The 20,330-nt window shown below is 46.7% G+C and overlaps 1 protein-coding gene across 7 annotated transcripts in view; it reads right to left on the minus strand.

The window, feature by feature from the left end:
- Nucleotides 1-221: 221 nt before the first annotated feature.
- The window catches only part of IRX5 (iroquois homeobox 5), a 29,241-nt gene continuing 9,132 nt past the window's right edge, over nt 222-20,330 (minus strand). For 3 of the 7 annotated variants that reach the window (XM_083752983.1, XM_083752982.1, XM_083752988.1), the window contains one exon: nt 15,332-15,770. In XM_083752983.1, the coding sequence (XP_083609109.1) occupies nt 15,568-15,770 (203 nt within the window). In that variant the 3' untranslated portion in view covers nt 15,332-15,567. Of the gene's footprint in view, nt 751-7,714; nt 8,192-15,331; nt 15,771-18,481; nt 18,536-20,330 lie in introns of those variants that run through there. The other 4 variants (XM_083752987.1, XM_083752985.1, XM_083752984.1 and 1 more) reach the window with 3 other exon arrangements.

Below are 20,330 nucleotides of genomic sequence, written 5' to 3' on the forward strand. Positions count from 1 at the left end.
GATCTTGCGGGACTATCACCTATCATCCATGAACACTGGCCATGCTGGCTGAGGCTGATGGGAGCTGGAGTCCAACAACATCTGGAGGGCCACAGGTTCCTCATCATTGCTTCAGCCAGTACTGCAAATTCAAAACAGTCTCTTGTTTACTGATGCAGGCAGTTTAATTTTAATAGTATGTAATATTCCAAAACCAAAGAGAAAGCACAGACCAACTCAATAGGTTATATATTTTATTGTACTTTTAAAGCATATGATTTATGGTGAGCGTCTCTGTTCGGCTATACACTCCTGAATTCACCACCGATTCTTGCCAGAGGTTTCTGGAGGTTTTCTAGTCTTCAGCATAAGGTGGGCAGCTGATTCATCTAGTCAAAGGAGGAGGGTGGTCTGTGTGTGTGTGTTTTCTTGTTTTTGTTTTGCAAGCATCACCTTGGAGTTTATTGTCAGCTTTTTTTGCTGCACTGGAATGAAGACCTTTCAAAACTTTCAGACATGCCAACTTGATAGACCAAGCTCTTCCTCCAAGTTTTGCAATGGTTCAATGCCAGGATTAAAATACTTACAACCACAGAAGGACTCACTTCTTCTTCTCCAGAGCAGTGTATGAGAGGAGTGTATGAGAAGAGAGGAGACTGACTCTGTCTCCGGTTGGTCACACTACCTTTAAAAAGATGACTTGGGAGTGAGGGATTCCGGCCAACCACTTGCTGGTTCAGTGCTCAGTGCCTTGTGCAGCTGGGTGTCCACCTAAAAAAGGGACATTCTTTGACAAATTAATGAAGCAAAGTTTCCTGGAGATAATGGAAAGGGCATCCCATGACAGTTTCGCCTGAGGCATTATGACAATGGACCTCAGAAAGATTGGATCTACCAATCAACTCCAGCCATTCTCCCATGTCCTTAGAGACTTCCTGCCCCTGGGGAGTAGGCTTCCAAACCCATTGTACTCCTATATGCCAGGGTCAACATCAGGGGTCAATGTTGCCAGGTAGCTGCCAAACCCTAAAGGGAGCACCGTGCCCAACCTCACCCCACCCTGAGTTGCAACTCTTCTTCCTTGCTGTCATCCCTGATTCCTTCTTCCTCAACAAGAGAATAAACAGTTTCAGGAAAAAGAAGAATGGAGCAGCGATTTCTGCTCACCATCCCAGGGAAGGCTGGTTCCCTAGAAGGGACGGGACACTGCTCTGCAGTAATCTCAGTCTGCCCTCATCCAGCCCTCACCTGTCTCTCTTCTTATATACAACCAGTCCAGAGGGTGGCTCTGGTTGTCAGCTTCCTGCTCCTCAGTCTCTGTGTTGTCCTTGCAGAACTCCACAGAGAGGAGAACAAGGACAAAATTAGAATTAGTTGGCTCTGCTGGTCTTGACTCTGGCTCCACCTACTGTTGGCCTCCTGCCTTATGCCCTTCCAGTTCCAACAGACATCAGGCACCACTGCACTGTTCCCTCTACTTCCAGGCAATGGTGTGAATTGGGTAAGTGACTGGGTGCGGTGTGGTGTGGCTAAGTGAATAGGTAGCACACGAAAAGCAAGAGTTGGGGCTGCAACCTAGTGTAGCGTTGGCTGATATGAAATACTCATTGGGAAAACAGGACTTTGGTCACATACTCCTATCCCTTGGTGCTTTGTTACATCTGCCTTCAGGCCTGCGTCAAAGAGTGGAGGAGGAAGAGGGAGGGAGGGGCACTGATCCATGACAGGGGGGTGAACCCACAGGGAAGGCATGCAGCCAGGGCCTCATCCAAGGGCGCCTTCCCGTCTAGGGCCCAGCCCTCATCAACCCAATATTTAGGGCAGAGGTGCCCAGGATTTTGTGACATCTAAGAAGACCGCTTTGTGAAAATGGCGGTCTTGCCAAAAGAATTCCATTTCTGCCTTTGCCTCTTTCATTATAGCAACAATCGAGCACTTTGGCCGGTTCCTTTATGAAAGTTTAAAATTGGTTTGTCCATTCCTCTCTCTTTTTCTCCACCCCGCCCTTCCCCTCTTGCTTCTCACACCTTATCTGGTTTCTGCATTCTTCGCTTCTTCAGTAGTCAGAGTGATTGAAAACTGAGCAGACCACCCTTCCCCGCAGCCACTTGTCTTCACATTTCTCATTTACCACCCAATCAAACGGGCCTTTTGTGGATTGCCATTCCCTGTCGTTGCCTCTGTTACATGCAAGGTATTCTTCAGGTCAGGCAGGTTAAAAGGGGGGGGGGGGAGAGAAAGACTCCAGGAAAGGAGATCCACTTCGGCCTAGCTCTCTGCAGCCACATCGCTGCTGGAACCAACCGCCCAATAGAAGGAAGATATACTACCCCTATTTGATGAGCAACGGGCCAATAAATTCATTAATCATCATTTTATGCCTCATCAAACACTTCCCAAGTTCCTCCATGGGAGTTATACAAATTAGCGGGTGAAAAGGCAGTAATTTTAGTTTTGCTAGGTAAGTGCTTTCTGATTGCCTTCCTCAACAATGCTCCCCTTGACAAGCTAATAAATCAGGCCTTTTGGAACCTTCCTGCAAACAATGACTTCACATAGTTTTTGCCGCTGGTTTTTGGCTGGAAAGAGCCAAAGAGGATGATCTGAAGACCAGAGACATTGGGCTTTATTGCCAAGCAAAAGCTTTATTTGTGAAGAAAAGGGGTAAAAATGAAAAGGGGGGCTGAGGGTTAAGGAGGGACGGGAGAATTCATTATTATTTTTTTATTGAGCGTCACTGATGGAAGAGAGAGACATTTCAAGTGGTAATGATGACACTGGACCATATATAATAAGGACCAGTTCCAGGAACAGAAACACAGAGAGCTACCTTATTCCAGGTCAGACTGCCATTAGTCCATCCAGCTTAGTAAAGAACAGTTCAGAGTCTCAGATCTTTTTCTGAGTCTAGGTAAGCACTATACATTTAAAGCACACCCCCACCCAAAATAATAATAATCATGGGAACTGAAGTTTACCCCTCACAGAGCTACAATTATCAGCACCCTTAACAAACTACAGTTCCCAGGATTCTTTAGTAGGCAATATGCTTTAAATGTGTTTCAAATGTGCTGTGTGTACACAAACTCAGACAGAGATCTTTCTTACTGCCTCCTATCTGATTCTCCTAACTGGAGATTGCAGGTTATAAAAAGCTTGGACCTGCTACATGTAAAGCCTGTGTGGATGTACCTTAGCATGTAGTCTGCGACCGGGTTCATTTGCAGTGTGCATGGCACACCTTCGTTTTATCCTATGTGTTTGCAGGGCTGCTCCAGTGCACTCCTCTGCTGATATCTGAAGCTGCCAACACTAACCACAATCCGTAAGTATCCTTCAGTTTCTTGAGAAAGCTTACTTTTGGGTGTGCGTCCCCTCAAAGCAGTTACCATTCAGTTTGAAAATGCAAATTGAGGTGTGCATGTCTGAAACATCCATTGAGCATGTGCAGATGAGAGCTGCATTGAAGAGGAGTTTGGAGGGAATGTTGCAGGGATGGGAGAACAGCCATGTAAAAATGTGACTTGAAAACAGGCGGGCGGGGGGGCGGGGAGAGAAAGAGAGGCCTCACAACGTTTCAAGCTGCCAATGTGTACCTAACCACAGTTTGTTTCTAGGTTGCATAAGGTTGATCTGTATTAGCCTAGTATTAAATTGCCCCAAAGCAGTGTCTTTTAAGAACGTTCATTGCAATTAATTTTACATGCCGCATAATGACTGTTGGGAGGGATGGGTCACATGTAACCAGAAATACAGGAGGATGAGCTTTTCCTATGTCCTCTTTAAAAAGATGCTCTGTCTGTGAAAAAAAGCACCTTGTCTCTACCAGCTGGTCAATGCCAGGAATCCATAGGCCAGTGCTCTGTCCCAGGATGGCACTGCTGATGTTCTGCCCTTCCACTCTGGCTCTTTGCTAGGCCTACACACTTAGGCTTGTGCCACCTCCTTGCCTCCCCCCACCCCCCACCCCCACCACTTGAAATCACTGGGAACTACTCATCAGTGATCTGTGCTTTCTGAATTGCAGCCTTCATCTCATTCCAGGGGCTCAGCAGCGAAGGAGGAAGGGATGGCAATGCAACCAATCTCTCTTTGCCGCAGCACTTTGAAATATACACACTGTTAGCCGGGTGGACAGGTGAGGGGCAGTTACATAAATCTAGAGGCTGCTATTGTCAGAAGTAACGGATTGCCAGGGAAAGTCGTAATAGAGACTGTATTTAATCTGTGACCAATTGATTGCTCCAGTGTTTCAGGTATTTGTAGTGTAGGTTTAGATTTGTTGGGTGGTTTTACAGAAAGCCTCTGGGGTGTGCTGTCTTATCTTTTTTCCCCTAAATTGCTGCCTTTGACAGTATCATCCCTTTTTGGGGGGTGGGGGGTGGAATAGAAGAAACTTGGCCGTAAATCACTGTACTAATCAGCTGTCACCAGCCAACATGCATACATTGGCATTCAGCCGGCAAAATTTGTTTTGGAGAGGCCTTTAGCAACAGAAACCATGTTTGTATCAATAACCATCTGTTAGCTTTTCCTGCATAAGTATGTACAACACAGAAAGGAACAAGGCAAAAAGACGGAAAGGGAGAGAACTGGGAAGGGGGAGAGAAGAGAGAGAGCGTATTAATTACCTGTTTTAGGGGGGTGGAAACCTCTAAAAAGGTATACATTAAGTGCCCAGAGCTTCAATTCTCTACGAAATAAAGCTGCAGTGTGCTCATTTTCGCTTCTTAGACAGTCCCACCGGCTAATGTCAAAGGGGATTTATGAGAAAATGTATTTAGGTAGGGAGCTAGCCAATGCATGCTTCAAGAGCTTCTGCGATTTCTCTCTCTCTCTCTCCCCCCCCCCCGCCTCCAATGGGGCATTTAAGGAAGATTAACCCAAGAATTTGGATAGGAACACGGAAGCGTCGGATGGAACGCTCGGCGGAACGTCTAAGTGGAACGTTCGGGGAGAGAAAGTAAAATCGCTCTACGTGCAGGTTTACTGGAAAGAAAGGCCCGCTGTGCTCAGCCAGACGGACTCCCTTACTCTGTTTAGGATGGCAGCCTTAGAAATGGGGCTCCCCGGTTCTCTATCTCTGAAATCCGCTTGTTCTAATAAACAGGAACGAGAGAGAGAGAGATTAAAATAGGCTAGGGGACTGCTTTCTCTGCAGCAGTCTAGACCCGAGGTGTAACTTAAGTACGGTGCGCCTCTTCTTCTCTCGGTTAATTTTCCTTCCTCGCATGACTGCGTGCTTCTGGAAATAACTTGGCAAACGGGGAGCCGTTTATCTATTTTATCACGGGACCTGATCCAATTAAATAAGTGCACATTTAAATTTGTATCCATCAAGACAAGAGCGAAGAGGGGGAAAGGGGCGGCGGCGGCGCTAGGGTGTTTGTACAAACAAATGTCCCTTGCCAAAAAAGAAGAAAAAATAGCCCCATAACTTCTAATAACCTGCTTGGTTCTGCTTCTCTTTTACTCGGTGAATCCACCAAGAAAGTCAGGGCGGTTGGGAGACAAAAGAGCTACCCAAAAAAGTTTTTGGTTTCCATATGTGTGTGTGTGTGTGTGTTTTTTTTCTTTGGGGGGAGGGGAAGAGATGTTATGGGGCACAAAATATCAAAACTCTTTGCAAGCGAATAAATCAACAGCCGAGAATGCCTTCCTTAGCAGTCTGAGTCCCGGATCCCAGCTTCTGAATACAAGCTGGAACACGAAACTAATTATAACAGTTGAGTAAGTGGGTGGCTGGAATGGGGAGGCGGTTCTGTTACAAGTACCACTTTTATTAGAGGAGGGCTGCGCTTTAGCATCGGGGTTAGTCACAGTTCAAGAACAGCTTTGCAAACAGCAGAAAAATACATGCATCGTTCTTTTGGGGTGTTTGTGGAGGGCACTGCTCGGCTCCCCCTTCCTTAACTTGAGTTTAATCATTCTTCAGGTTCTTCAGATCCCTTGCTCAGAATGATTGCGGTCCCATAGACTGTAAAAAGAGGTTTCAACCATCGTCCCAGAACCAGAAAGTCGCCACATTCCATAATGTAGGAACGACAACTGTGGGCCTTTATTCAACCCACATTGAATAAAGTTAGGGTTTGAGTATATTGAGTGGCATGTGGGGGGCGGGGTTGGGGGAGGCGTTCTTCCGTGGATTCAGGCGGGATCTCAGCAGTAAAGAAGAAGAGCGCAGCAGCGAGATCCTATTCTTAAATACTGTAATAGTTGGCGTGATAAACCCGCATAGCTAGGGCGGCCAGGCACTTCAGACTCTGCTTCAAGTTCCATGGAGGTGAGAGAGGCTTACTTTCACGAAAGTGGGTATTGGATTCAGGGCCGGGCTGACGCGGAACAACAAATGACCCCTCTCCAAGCATGCGCGCGCGCGCACACACACACACACATGGACATGCACCACGCACCAAGGTACTGAGCATTATATCCAACAAAATTATACTCAGCTCATACCCATTGAAAACAATGGTCGCGACCAACTTAGGTCCATTCATTTCAGTGAGCGTAGCTTGTATACAATTCACCCTGCTTAATACCAGCGAAGGGTGGGATGGGGTGGGGATCCTACGTTTCATTGGCAATGAAAATGAAGCAATACTAACTTAAATAAGGCCTGCAGAAAACCATACAGGGCTTTCGACGTTTCCTTGGGAGTATATATATATATATATATATATATATATATTAATGAAACAACAATATTAAATTAAATAATTAACTAACTGCTTGCCCTTTCATGACACTCAATACAGTATCAGCTGCCGGAGGCAGATGCCTCACTCTGCCTAATATTAGAGCTGGAACTGAAATATTGTAGTTTTGATATAAATAAATAAAAGTGGGGATTTTTTATCATAATAAAAAGCAGAATCTGAAATAAGCAACAGGTGTACAATCAGGAAGCCACCATATTCTTCCACCCATTTCCCCTTCCTCGGTATTTATGGAGGGCTGCCAGGAGCGCCGAGACTGATACTTAACCTCTTCAAAATGCACTTGCTTTGAAGCGAGGTCGACTGATGTCGTCGGAGCTGGTGCCTGGGTGTATGTAAGAAGCCTGCGGTTTCTAGTTGGGTGGGGTTTGTCTTCACAGAAACCGAGAGGATATTATGACATCCTCGCTTTTGTGATTTTATTTTAGGGACGCGTACAAGTTCCTGGGGTGGCTTACGATAAAGTGATTTAATCGTATGGAATACTGTATGTTTTCTGTTGCTATGGCGTGCGTGAGTGGCACCCGGGAGCCCGTCCTATTGAGCTAGATGAGACCTACTTCCGAATTAACATTCGTAGGGAGGTGTGATGTCACTGTGAGGGGGACTGCTTTCACAATCTGTCCTATATAAACCAGGGGAAATGGCAGTACTTGGATTTTTAACAAGGGCTTTTAAATCAGACAGAGGCGTCTGGTTGTCTAAACTGTGGCTTTATGTTGGAGGAGAGGACTTTTCGCCAATCCTCAGTGCATGGGCGTGGCCAGGATTTATGTTGTGGGGGGCAGGCTTCATGTTAGGGGGAAAGACTTTCTGTTGAGGGGCAGATCCTCAGTAGGTTAAGCATTTTTATTGATTTACCTGGTATGGGGGGGGGGCAGCGGCCCCCTGCCCCCCTCCCTTGGCTTCGCGCATGCTTCAATGATAATTGTGTTGCAGTGATGCAATGTTGGACATGTTAGACATGGAATGAGTTAATTCGTCGAATTAAATTGTTTTAAAAAGCCAAAATAATAGAGGATCTTTAAAGTATTTAATCAAAGTGTACAGCCCTCCTTATTGCCACAATGTAGACTTTACATTGAAGGTAAACCTCTCAGAAATTGAAGTAAATTGGGGATCCTCTGCTTAGGTCTAGCTCTTGACTTCTTAGACACACACACAGGGGGGGGGGGGGATCACCAACATTGTTTGTCTGATCTTGAATTAGTTAGCTTGTCTAATTTGCCAGTTCTGTGCCGAGGCAAGGGAATGCATTCAGGGGAAAGAAATAAATAGAGAGAGAAAAGACCATTGAGAAAGTGGGCTCTCCGCCGTTTCACTTCACGATGCCTTGTTCTGCGCTCTCCTCTTTTCAATGAGCTTTAGCGGGCGGAGTGGGTGGGTATTTCTGTGGTATCTCTGCAGGGCCTGGGGTCGGGGTGTTCAGTGTCCCTGGTTGCAGAGAAGCATGGGGAGGATCTGCCCTCAAGGCGCGCGTTCCTGTTGCTTCTCTGCATGAACAAGAAAGAGACAATCTTGGGGCGCTCGAAAGCACAAGGATGAGTCAAATGCTGCTTGCTATTTTAAAGGAGTCTTAAAGGAAACCTTGTTGATTGCAAATACTTTTAAATCACGGAGTTGGGGTGGAGGGAGAACCGTGTGTCGCCTCTTTCAGAACCCTGTGTTAGACGGTCAAATGCAAAACTTATTAATAGACGGTGTCTGGCTGGAGGTGACGATTGTATCACCACAGTGCGGTGTGTTTCTCCCCCCTCAAACCTCTCTGTCCCGCCTCTAGTTGCCCAACAGCTGCAGGAATCATATGCCGATTCTTCTGTCCCAAGAGTTTGCCCTGAGGGGCATGTGGGTTTCTTGGTTTATTTAAAAGCTTAGCTACTGGAGTTATTTAAGGAAAGGCTATAATTGACCACCTATTTTACTCCGCTCACTATCTGTGGCGCTGTCAAAAGAGAGGAGGGGGCATTTTGATGCCGTGCCCTTGGACACGTGGGTAAGTTTGTCTTAGGAGTGCAACCCTGTGATCTGAACTATGGGGGGGGGACCCTAGCCTTATTTACTCAGACGTACGCCCCAGTGTGTTTAACGGGACTTAATTCCAGGAAAGTTTGCACAGGATCTCAGCCTTAAGTTTGTTCTCCAAGAGGGTCTTATTCAATAGGGAAACGTGGCCTCTGGTTTCCAGAGGAATGGCCTCGGCTCACTTCCCAATGAACAAAACTTGGATTTCTCAAACTGCCCTCGCTGCACTTTTCACGACAGCTGCTTATAGACTGTAAGCTCCGTGCGGACAGGGACCTGCTGCTTATTTGTCGCGAAGCATCCCGTGCACTGCTATGTTACCATGGAGAGGAGTTGCTCGACAGAAGGAGAAGGAGCCCTAATTTGGCATCCTGGTGGCTATCGCCTTTCTAGGGTTCCTTTTCTCTTTTAGCTATCAGTATATTGCCAGAGACACATCAGGCTTATATTGGAAAACAGAAGTGCCATCTAGGCAAGTTTATAATTTTCTCAGTCTCGCCTCTGCTTTACAGTGATTGGACTTCCTTGCAGGGTTGTCGCAAGGGCTGCGGAGAACACCTGTGCAGAATGTTTTGAAGCACCCCATAGCTACAATCCTCTATATACATAACACACATCTACTTGGGAGGGAGGCCCATTGAATACAGCGGCATTTACTCCCGAGACCTATACAGGATTCATTTGCAAGTCGCTATAAATAGAGAGAGCTAAAGGAAAGTTCTCCCTGCGCTGATCGCAGAAAGAAGGCATTTAAATCAGCATGCGCTGAATTAATCAATGGGACTTAAAACTGCTTTACAAACTTTGGCTGGATCGTGTCCTAAATATTATTTTTCTCATCAAAATGCACGCTTAGGCTCAGTAAATCGCTGTAACTGCTTTGTGGATAGCAGCTCTCTTTCAGCTATGTCCACCAGCCCAGAGCGCCTACTAGAGCAAGCATATAGAACTCAAAGATACCTTATAGATCCGTAGCAAAAGAAATCTCCCAAATCCACGGTTGGCCAAAACCTGATTAAGACCAATAAAAAGTCACAAAATTGTGGCAAGCTGCCGCGTTCTCCAAGTATCTTCGCTAGGCAAGATGTTACACAAAATGTCTCAAAAGAGTAACCTCCTGCAGATGGCGGGAATTTGCGACTTCTTTTGTGTCCATGCCTTAGCTTAGAAAGAAAGTTGTTCCACAACTCAAAGTTTTGAACTCTTTTGCTGTAGGTTCCCGCTAAGGAGTGCGTTTAAGATTGCAGCTTTAAAAACTCAATGGCAATTCTTGGTAATCCACGACCCCTATAGATGGTTGTTTTACAAATGACAACCCAGCTCTTTCCCGGCCAGCTCCCATTCTTTCTCACTGAGTAAGGCCACGGCTTTCTCTTAAGAGCAGCTATGCACTAAAAGTCCGTTTCTTTCCCATCAGAAAGACTGGCTTTCCTGTCAGGGACCCGATCCAGTTCAATCTCTTTCATTTTCCCGAGGGGCGTGGGGAGATGATCAAGTACCACTCCGCAACTGAAATACCTGTGTTTTATCAACCTGTGATAGCACTTCACTTACTTGATATGCACGGTGCCCAGAATTATTAAGGCCAGGAGAGGAGTGGAAATTCTATCTGGTTAATGTGACTTATTTTAACATCCCATATATGCGCGCGCGCGCGCGCGCACGCACACGCACGCACACACACAGAGAGAGAGAGAGAGAGAGAGAGAGAGAGAGAGAGAGAGACGCGCGGGGGGAGGCATGTTAAAATAAATCATATTAATCATATATATGTCTCTGTATGAAAATGTATGTGTGGTTAACATACGAGGTCTCCCTACACTGCTACAAGCTTTCTTTCTTTCTTTCTTTCTTTCTTTCTTTCTTTCTTTCTTTCTTTCTTTCTTTCTTTCTTTCTTTCTTTCTTTCCAAACCGATCGTTCTTTGGTTTTCACCAATCTCCCCCTCCCCACATCATGTAGAGGTAAGGAGGCTGCAGGAATGCGAGTCTACAATCAGCCATCTGTCAGTTACAAGTGGCTTTTTCTTTTTTTGGTCGTGAGGAGAGGGCCGAACGCTAGGATACGCTTTCGTGGCGCTGGGGGGCGGGGTGGGGGGGAGAGAATGGAGGAGGGGGAAGCAGCAGCCTGCCCGCAGACTTTCCCTTCTTCCTGCGGGTCTGTCTCCGAACAACTCCACTCCAAAGGAAACAGCTGGGCTGCACTGCTCGCACCCAAAATTAATTAAGAGCTCCGTTCGTGGGGATTTGATGATTCAATAAAAACCCAGACTCTCATATTCTCCTCTGTGGCTGCAATGATCCACTTCACTTTCTCTCTCTCTCTCTCTCTCTCTCTCTCTCTCTCTCTCTCTCTCTCTTTAACTGGGGGGAGATATATGTCCCTAGATAGGACGGACCGGCCTCTTCCCCTCCCCACGAGCGAAGAGGGGAAGAGCGGAGGGTGTTTCCAGATTGTCTCTAATGCTCACACTAATTCAAAATTGCCACTTGTTTGCAAGGTTCGGGGAGGGAGGGGCGCTCCCTCTCCCTTTTCAAAATGATCGTGATGAGGAACTAGAAAGTGGCGGTGGGGGGATTGCCAGTGCTGTCAAGAATTAACGTATTGGTCGTTTGGAAAAGCAGCTGGTTTGGGGTTTTTTTGGGGAGGAGGCGGGGGGTCTGTGTGTGAGACGGTCTAGCGCCTTGCCAAGTCCAGATGGCCTAATACTCTAAGCAGGTCACGTAAAAAAAAAAAAGGAGCGGGGAGGAGGGGGAGAGAAGTGGTTGGTTAGGGGAGGTCATGGCTATCGCTTTACACCTCGTGAGCCGAATTCGATTCGGCTCTAGGGACCCCAGGTTTTGACGGGCGAGAGTGAGGCTGCGCGGGGGGTGGGGGAGTTTCTCTCGCGGTTAGTTAATTCGAAGCAAAAGAATGTCTGGCGGCAGCCTGTGCAACAAAAACCACAATTAACAACAACGCCCACTTGTTTTGTTAATTTCTTTAAAAGCAAACAAAACTTTGCTCCCTCCCCAGCGATTTCAGTTTGCAGCCCCCGTCTCAAGCGAGAAGAGGACTTTCCCGAGTTTTTGAAGCGTCTCACAGCCTAGAAGGCTCAGGGTGGAATAGAAACTCTACCTCGTTAACCCAAGGAGGACTTTTTTTAAGGGGGGCAGGGGACTCACTTTAGTTGCCCAGTGACTTCCGAGAATGGAAAGCTGCGCGCCAGATTATTTAATTTCTCCTTCCTCACCCCCAGGAACGTTTGACTTCGGTGCAAATAAAGACAGCGTCAGAACCCCTTTCAGTGAATCCGAACCTACCTCAGCTCAGTTTAACGCATGTTAAACTCGCTGATTGCAAGGATAATCCACTAATAAAGACCAGAGCATTTTATTCCGGATATGTTCACCTGGAATGATCACCACTAACAAGAGAGGCATTAGGACAGTCCTTTCACTGAGTCATGCAATGGGGAAACGGATCCTTTTGCCAAACACGGGGATTTGAAGAAAGAAAACGCCTTTAAAAATAGGTGCGGTTCATTTGTCCAACGGAAATCGCCTGAGCCATATTTCATATGCATCGACTCAAGTCTTTGGGTTGCCTGTTGGGGGGGGTGGCGTTTCTGGGTGGCTGTCTTCATGGGTGTAGCCAAGAGGGGCAGGGAGAGACAGCTGCCCCCCCAATCAATAAAAATACATAGCAAACTGAGGTTCTGCCCCCTACCAAAAAAAACCTGGCTACGCCCATGGCTGTCTTACCACAAGTTCTTAAACTCATCTCCCTCTTTTGAAGCAATTGGATATTTAATATCTCTTTCAATCATCTAGAACATGCTTCCTCAACCTCGGCCCTCCAGATGTTTTTGGCCTGCAACTCCCAAGATCCGTAGCTAGCAGGACCAGTGGTCAGGGATGATGGGAATTGTAGTCTCAAAACATCAGGAGGGCCAAGGTTGAGGAAGCCTGATCTAGAAGACGTTTTGTATTAGTATGTCACATCCTCACCATACACTCAAAGAATAATTATATACCACTTTAAGAGATATGCTGCCCCCACAAAGAATCTTGGGAACTGTGGTCTGCTAAGAGTCGTCTATCTACTCTCTGAGAAACTACAATGTTCCCGGGATTCTCTGGGAAGTGGCGAGTGGGAAATCCGGTTTGAGTCCAAATACCTGGGCTTTGGATTAGTCGAGTTGTCTGTGGATCGGGTTCAAAGTGGACGCTTTTAATTTCAGCACCTTCCAATCAATGAGCCCAGGCCGGTTCAGCGGATGAAACAGATTTCGGGGTCCGCTCAACTCCAAGCAGCTAATGCTCTCCTTAATTCTCTCTGCACCAGGTCTGTCTATCTATCTATCTACGGTCTATCTATCTATCTATCTATCTATCTATCTATCAATCAATCATCTATCGGTTCCTCCTTTAGGATCTCTCAGGCCAAGTAATGGATCTGAAAACTGTTCCAACTGGAGTCGAGGTTGGACTGGCACCCTTCCTTGGGAGCAAGCCCGTTGAACCCAGATGGACTTACTTCTGAATAAACCTGCATAAAATTACCTGGCACGTTCCCCACCGCCCCCCTTCTCTCAGATCTCTGCTGGCTCCCACTGAAAGGGTTGTTCAGCCCACTTACCTGGTAGGAGTGGTAAACTCCAAAGTGTTAGTTTACAATCCTTAGGTTAGTTCTGAGTAAACACACATCGGATCTAGGCTACAAAAAGGGTTCCAGGCTGGCTGGATCGTGCTCTTTTACATTGTTGATTCCTGCGCGGGGTACGTGTGACTTTATTCGAGTTCGCTGCTTTCTTGTGATCAAGATGATTATTATTAATAATAACAATAAGTGAACAAAAATCGTCCTCCTTTTTGGAGGCTGGAAGAGAGAAGTTTCCCCCCGTAAACTTGATTAGTTTAATTTATTATATGAGTATTATATATCCTTAGTACATGTGGTATTCCACCTCCCCGCTTCTTCCTTTTCCCCCCAGGAGAGGACCAAGTCGGAGGAGTGTTTGAGCATAAGATGTGCCAAAGAGGGCAAGAGATAATTGGTGGCAAGGGCTTGCCCATCAGAAGGTCAGCGGTTCGAATCCCTGCGAAGGGGTGAACTCCAGTTGTTCGGGCACAGCTCCTGCCCACCTAGCAGTTCGAAAGCACACCAATGCAAGTCGATAATTAGGTACCGCTCCGGGGGAAGGTAAAAGGCGTTTCTGTGCGCTGCTCTGGTTCGCCAGAAGTGGCTTATCATGCTAGCCACATGACGTGGAAGCTGTACACCACTACCTCGGCCAGTAAAGTGAGATGAGCGCCACAACCCCAGAACCGTCTGCGACTGGACCTAACGGTCAGGGGTCCCGTTACCTTTTGAGCTACCAAAAAAAGCTACCAACAGCACAGGACCGGAACTAGCAGGACGGACGTCTGTCTGCTGCTGCGCGAGAAGGGAGTGCGCACTGGTTTCTTTAAATTGGGAGAAATTAATAAACGCCATTAGAACCAAACAGTTGAAATAATTTCCCTGTCCAATGGGCATCCTGGCTTTCCATAAAATCCAGGCAGTGCTGCGTTGCGTTTTATTCCTGCCTTCCTGCTCCCCGCGCCCCAAACCAGCGTTTCTAGTCCTCATGACCGCAAGAGACCAAAGTTTTCTACTTTGCTAAATGTAGACAACCGTTGCAGGATGGAGAAGATACACGAATCTATGCAGCCCTTCTTCACTCCTGCATAGACTACCCAATCCTTGAGGCAGTTTCTACTAACGGAACAGTAGTTACACCGCAGCTCACTTGGAGCCTATAGGCCTACTTTATTTGCTAGGCATCTGCCACTCTCAAAAGATGTTCACCTCGCAAAGGACTTTGCTGTCTTTATTGTGCTTGTCCTCACAACAGCCCTGTGAGGTAGGCCACTCATGAAGATTATGAATGTGAGAGCACAACACACTGGCCAAGGCCACAGGATGTCGCTCCCAGAGCTAAGTCCAGAAACCCTCACTCCTGTTGCCTGTTTGGAAGAAACAGGCAAGACCAAGGTCACCACAGCCCAACTTAGGTGTAAAGATTCCTCTTTGCCTTTGACGCTTAAGCATTGCAGTTTATTAGCGAGAAATCTCTTGGGTTTTTTGCTTTGGAGATGCCCAGTTTTTCCCCCCTACAGCAGCCGTTTTCCTCCGAAACCAGTTCGGATTAGTGTAATTGAACTTCAGGGGAGCTAAACCGAAGTAAATATCCACTAACTCCTGTATGGTGCCTGGCTCCTTGCTGGATGAAAACCGGTGTCAGTCCGTGGGAGGGAATCAGAAAGTCTCCTGAGCTTCACTCTGAAGAAATCCCGTTGCAATCCGTGTGATTTAAATGCAAACGAAACCGATTTGAGTTCAGTTACCCAAGCCCCCTAGAATATCTCCCTCCATCCTCCCCCCCCCCCCCAACTCGGTCTTTGTGGATATCTTTGGCATTGGGGAAACAGCTGTTTTGGGAGCTGGTTGCACAAACGCTAATATATACTCTCTTTTTTGGAGCAGGGATTTCTCTCCTCTTTCCCCCTTTCTTGCTAGAGCATGACAAACTCTCCCTGTTTCCCCCTCAACCCTGAAAGCAGCGTGTGAATAAAACAATTTGGAGGCTACGGAACCATCTTTTATTCATACTGCCTTTAAACAAGAGTGGAAAATATATTCCCACCGGCCCTCAGGCCACTGGAGCCAGAGAGCGAATGATCTCCGAAGCCAGCAGCATGCTTTATCCTCATTGGGAAAGTGTGCCTAGAAACTGGCGTGAAATCGGTTTCAATCCGAATCCTCCGAACCCCTGATGACCTTCGTTTTCACTGCACGCAAAGGAAAACTAGATCCCAGATTCATCACCACACACACTCCACAATAAAGCGAAGTAGAATTCGAATCAACGTAGTCACAATAAAACATCGGGAATGACAGTAATACGCAATCACTAAAAGCGGGGAACGCTCTCTGGTGATCATTTTAAATTCGGGTCTAGCTCTGGAACCGGGTGTGCGTGGGAACTCGGATGTTAACCTTTCGGAACTCAAGCCGGAGTCAGCATCTAAGTGGAGAAGATTTAAGGGGTAAAGGGGGACCCTCATCCCCTGACACGTGTGCGCATGTGTGTATGCCCAAGCTCCCTTTCCCCTTCCCCAAATCTCTTTTATAATACCACTTCAGTCAGAACATCCAATTCCCCATATACGCAGACCATTCGAAGCAAATCAATGGGTTTAGGCAAGGTTTGAAAGCGTAAGGGCTTGAAGTAGAGAGCTCTCACTCTGTCACCGCAGATCTGTGGAGATGGTTCCTGTGGGTGTTTACTCGTAAAAAAAGTCTTACTGAGAGCAATTGGACTTGTGCCTAACTAGGGTGTGGAGAAGTGGACAAAGAAAGTTTGGGATGTGGAAGGGGACTTAGCTAAGGGTCAATTCTCGACTCATATCTGTGAAGCTCACTTGACCCTGCTTCCAGTCTCCTCCTCTAACTTACCTTGCAAGGCTGTGGTGAAGATAAGATGCGGAGTGGGAGGGAGACGGACTCTGCGGGATTCTTTTATTATAATTATAATTATTATTATTATTATTATTATTATTATTATTATTATTATTATTAAATAATAAATACTGCCTAGAATTGCATCTTTAAGCAACTCTATCCTGTCCAGGTTTTCCTACCGCTTTAAAGGAAGTATCTTCCTGAATAAGTGTACACAGGATCGCAACCTTTAAAAAATAGTAACATTCGCGTTATTTACTTATTTTTATATATAATAATAAGTATTCGAGGGCCCTAAAAAAATCGGTTTGTACTGCCCAATCCTATCGACATTTTGCTCGGAAATATATCCCACTGAGTCCAATGGGGTTTACTCCAAGGTAGAGTACACAAAGGACTGAAGGTCTGGACTGCAATCCCGGGCACACTTCCCTTGGCACGGGTCCATTTGAACTTGGTGGGACTTACTTCTGAGCAGACACGCATAGGATTGCATTGTTAAGGGCGTTTTGCAAAGCGCAAACTGAATCTGACATCAAGAGGAGTTTAAAAATCCCTTTGGATTAGTTTTCCTTGTTACGGATCTGTTCGTTGCAGGTGGTTTAAATGATCATAAACTCCGAGGAAATGTCAGACAATAGAGCCGTATTCTTGGTGGGGAAGTTTCTTCCTCCCGTTAAAAGATGGGGCGCGGCAGGTGGGGGAGAGAACCACTTTCCTATTTTTACCTTTTCATCACCAATTAAGCCTCCACTCCCTTTGAATCCGGAGGGTTAGGTTAGTCTTTATAGAGTAAATCTGTTCTTCTTGGGCAGCAGCTCTTTAAACAAGCCCCTCAGGAGTCCCAGAGAGGGTCACCTAAACCAGAGCAGTTGCGTTTACATGGTAGTGTGCTCCTCTGCCTTCTGCGCGTTTCCTTGAAATAGTTGTTATTTTTTTATTTTTTAACAGTTTGGAAACCGCTTCCGAATACGTTCCTAGGGCCAACCCGCCTCCCGCTTCCCCCATTCAGGAAGGAAGCACTCGTTAATCTGCGATTCACGTCCATGCAAACATACACGGGGTCAGACACACGTAGAAATATTTCGGTTAAACTGGTTTGCTGGGAGTATGACCCTCTAGATATTGTTAGACTACAGTTCCGGTCACCCTTGACCTTAGGACCGGTTGGCTGAGGCTGATGGGAATTGGAGGAGGGAGGATATGAGGAAGGGGCACATGGGTCTACCACCCCTTGTTCCAAGCTCATCTTTGTGGAAGTTTATGCAGAGATTGAAATCAAGTCCTGGTGGGAACCTTCCTTTCAGTACTGACTCGGTCCTGGGAGGCATGGTGCAAAGGGTTCTTTCCTTCTGCTGGGGGGGGGGAGCCCGCATCTGGGATGGAGGGTGGGTTTGGAAACAGGCTTTTGATGGTGAGTTTCATCGCTCAATCTTTGGAAATGATCAACCCCTGTTTTGAAGGCCTCAGTCAAATAGTAGCCAGGAGCCTTTTGACCGGAATCCCAAACGAGTAGAGGTGAAAAGGAAAATGGTTTTTGCAACACTGGTGATTTCTCTCCCTCTCTCAACTTGAATTGAATCTAGTCAGTTCCATGCTTTTTATGGGACTTTCCTCCACACACGCACACTTCGCCTATTAAGCTTACAGCTGGGCGTTCACTACAATCCTAAACATGCAGACTAAGGAATAAGCCCATGAAAGTGAATGGGATTTACTCCCATGTAAACATTTAGAGGATTGCTTTCCCAAACCCACGTATCTCCCCCGCAACTATTACCCTCTCAACAGAAGTGTGAGACCCACTGAACAAACATATCCGAGTAAATATGCATAGGCTCGAGCTGAACGCCCTAGTGGATCTTTGTTATCCCCAAGGAGGTGATTTCGGTATTTCAGCCGCCCTAAGAGATGTTCACATTTCGATTGTTTCCCCATGTTGCTGTTTTCCCAGTTGAGACAGATCCTTTGCGCTCTTACTCGGGAGAAAACCCCACTTAACGCGGTGGGGCGACGCCGACCTGCCTAGAGAATCCACCTGTGCCTGTTTAGCTCCTTTCAGTGACTGCTCTTCGCAGATCAACTGGTTTGAGGATCAACAGGACCTTCGCGCTAGACAAAACGCCTGCGCTCAGTTTACAGGTCCCTGGAAGCCCTGCGCTCCAAGCAGGAAACCTGACTTGTAAACGGAGTGCTTTTGACTTCGATTTATATGCAACCCACTTGCTTCCAAACTCGGGCAAAAGTGGAGTGTGAACTTTCTGGGACTTGTACCTCAGGACGACTTCCCGGCTCCCATCACTTTGATTTGCAGGTAAAGCTGTGCCCCTGAAAGGGAAAGGAGGGGTGAATAATCGGCTTTTAATCGGCATGCGTCTGAAACCCAAACGAGCCGATCATCAGTTAATTACCACCGAGTTTGTAACAGCCTCTGATGACTGCTCTCTGAAGTGCTGTTTACTCCAACCGTAACCTAAGAGGGTTTTTCTTTTTCTGTTTTTAGGAGGTTAAGGCCGCGGGAGCGGGGTTGCCTCGTTTTCTCCCCACCCCCTGAAAGTGAGATCTACAAGTTATAAATCTGCAGCGTTGAGGAATGAAGCAATATTTGGAGAGGGATCAGAGACAGAAGGATTCTGGGTTTGAAATTACTGCTTCATTATGTTTTCATTAAAAAACAAAAATCAGAGAAACTACTTTCCCCCAGACCATTCCGGGGCGCTGGCAAACGGTTTGCAGGCGTTTTTGTGTTTGGACGGAGGGGATGGTTGACCTCACCTCGCTGCGGTTTGATCTGCGCGTCGCGGTTTTCGATTTGCAGAACAGAGATCTGGCTGGAACACGAGGCCAATCAGTCCTCGCAGCCCCCATTTAAACCTGCAACATGCACAGCCCTGAGCTTTAGAAGGAAACCTCGATCTCCAAACGAGCGTCAACTCGGAGCCTTTCAAACGCTATCCAGGGCATGTGTGCTTGGCAGAGGAAGAAGTCTCGCACTCTTAAGCGGGCATCAGGATTGTGATCCTAGGCGAAGGGACTCCGAAAGCAGTGAAGGCTTTTTTTCCAGGAACGCGTTTGCATGCTTACTTAATCCGAAGCAGGTTTGCTTGAAAGCCCCATGGTCCTCAGCAGGATTCCCTTCGGATGGGGAACGTAGCTTAACGCCACACCGAGGGCTTCAGAAATGTTATGACCTGGAAGTCAGTATACTTTGTGGCATTGACGCATTTGGGCGCCCCCAGCCTGTTGCCCTATCTAAATTCACGGATATCGACGCCACTTGTCTCCCTAGCCATTACCTTTTCCATTCCCCTCCGCACGCACTTCCAGTACCACCCCTCTTTCAAAATACTGGATCCCAGCCATTAATTCGGATTTGCCCCCCTCCCCATTTGCGAGAATACTTCTATTATCCCAAACTTTGTTTTCAAGTCCAGCTGTTTTCTCCCTTTGTGTGAATGAGGAAGATAGCTGCACGGCTGCCCCCCCCCACCAAAAAAAAACCTGTACACAACCCAGGATGGATTCACACTCGCTGCAAGTTTAATAAATTAGTCAGAGATCCACACGTTACACCTTTACACGAGTTTTCTCTCTCTTCCCCACCGAACGTTCGAAACGTCTCAGAAAGCTAGAACCCTGGACTGAAACTGACAAGCCTTCTTCTTCCACCACCCCACATCCATAAACTTCACGGGGGGTGAGTTGGCTAGTGCACACCTACCCATTATGAACCGCCTTCTGTTTTTCTTCTAAGCCATGCAGAGACCACTTGTTATATTTAGACGACGAAAAGCGGTTCCTTTCACTAACGCAAGTGGATCGAAACTGGTTTGACTCCAGCTACTTTGCACGTTGCGATTCCGAAGTAAATTTAACTGGAATCAATGGGGATGACTTTCCTTTCGATATCTAATACGTCTGATTACTCCTAATAGGAAGAAAATTCCACTGGAACCCATAGACCTTCTTTTAAAGTATTGGTGTGCGTTGGGGGGAGTCTATTTAGCACCACGGCACATCAGCCTCCTACCAGATTCGCGTGATGTCCCATTTTGGATGCTCAGGAAATTTGTTTTGTCCCCTTAAAACAACAACAACAACAACACAGCATACATAAACACTA

Source organism: Podarcis gaigeae, assembly GCF_964106915.1.
Source record: "Podarcis gaigeae genome assembly, chromosome: 8".
NCBI classification, from domain to species: domain Eukaryota; kingdom Metazoa; phylum Chordata; class Lepidosauria; order Squamata; family Lacertidae; genus Podarcis; species Podarcis gaigeae.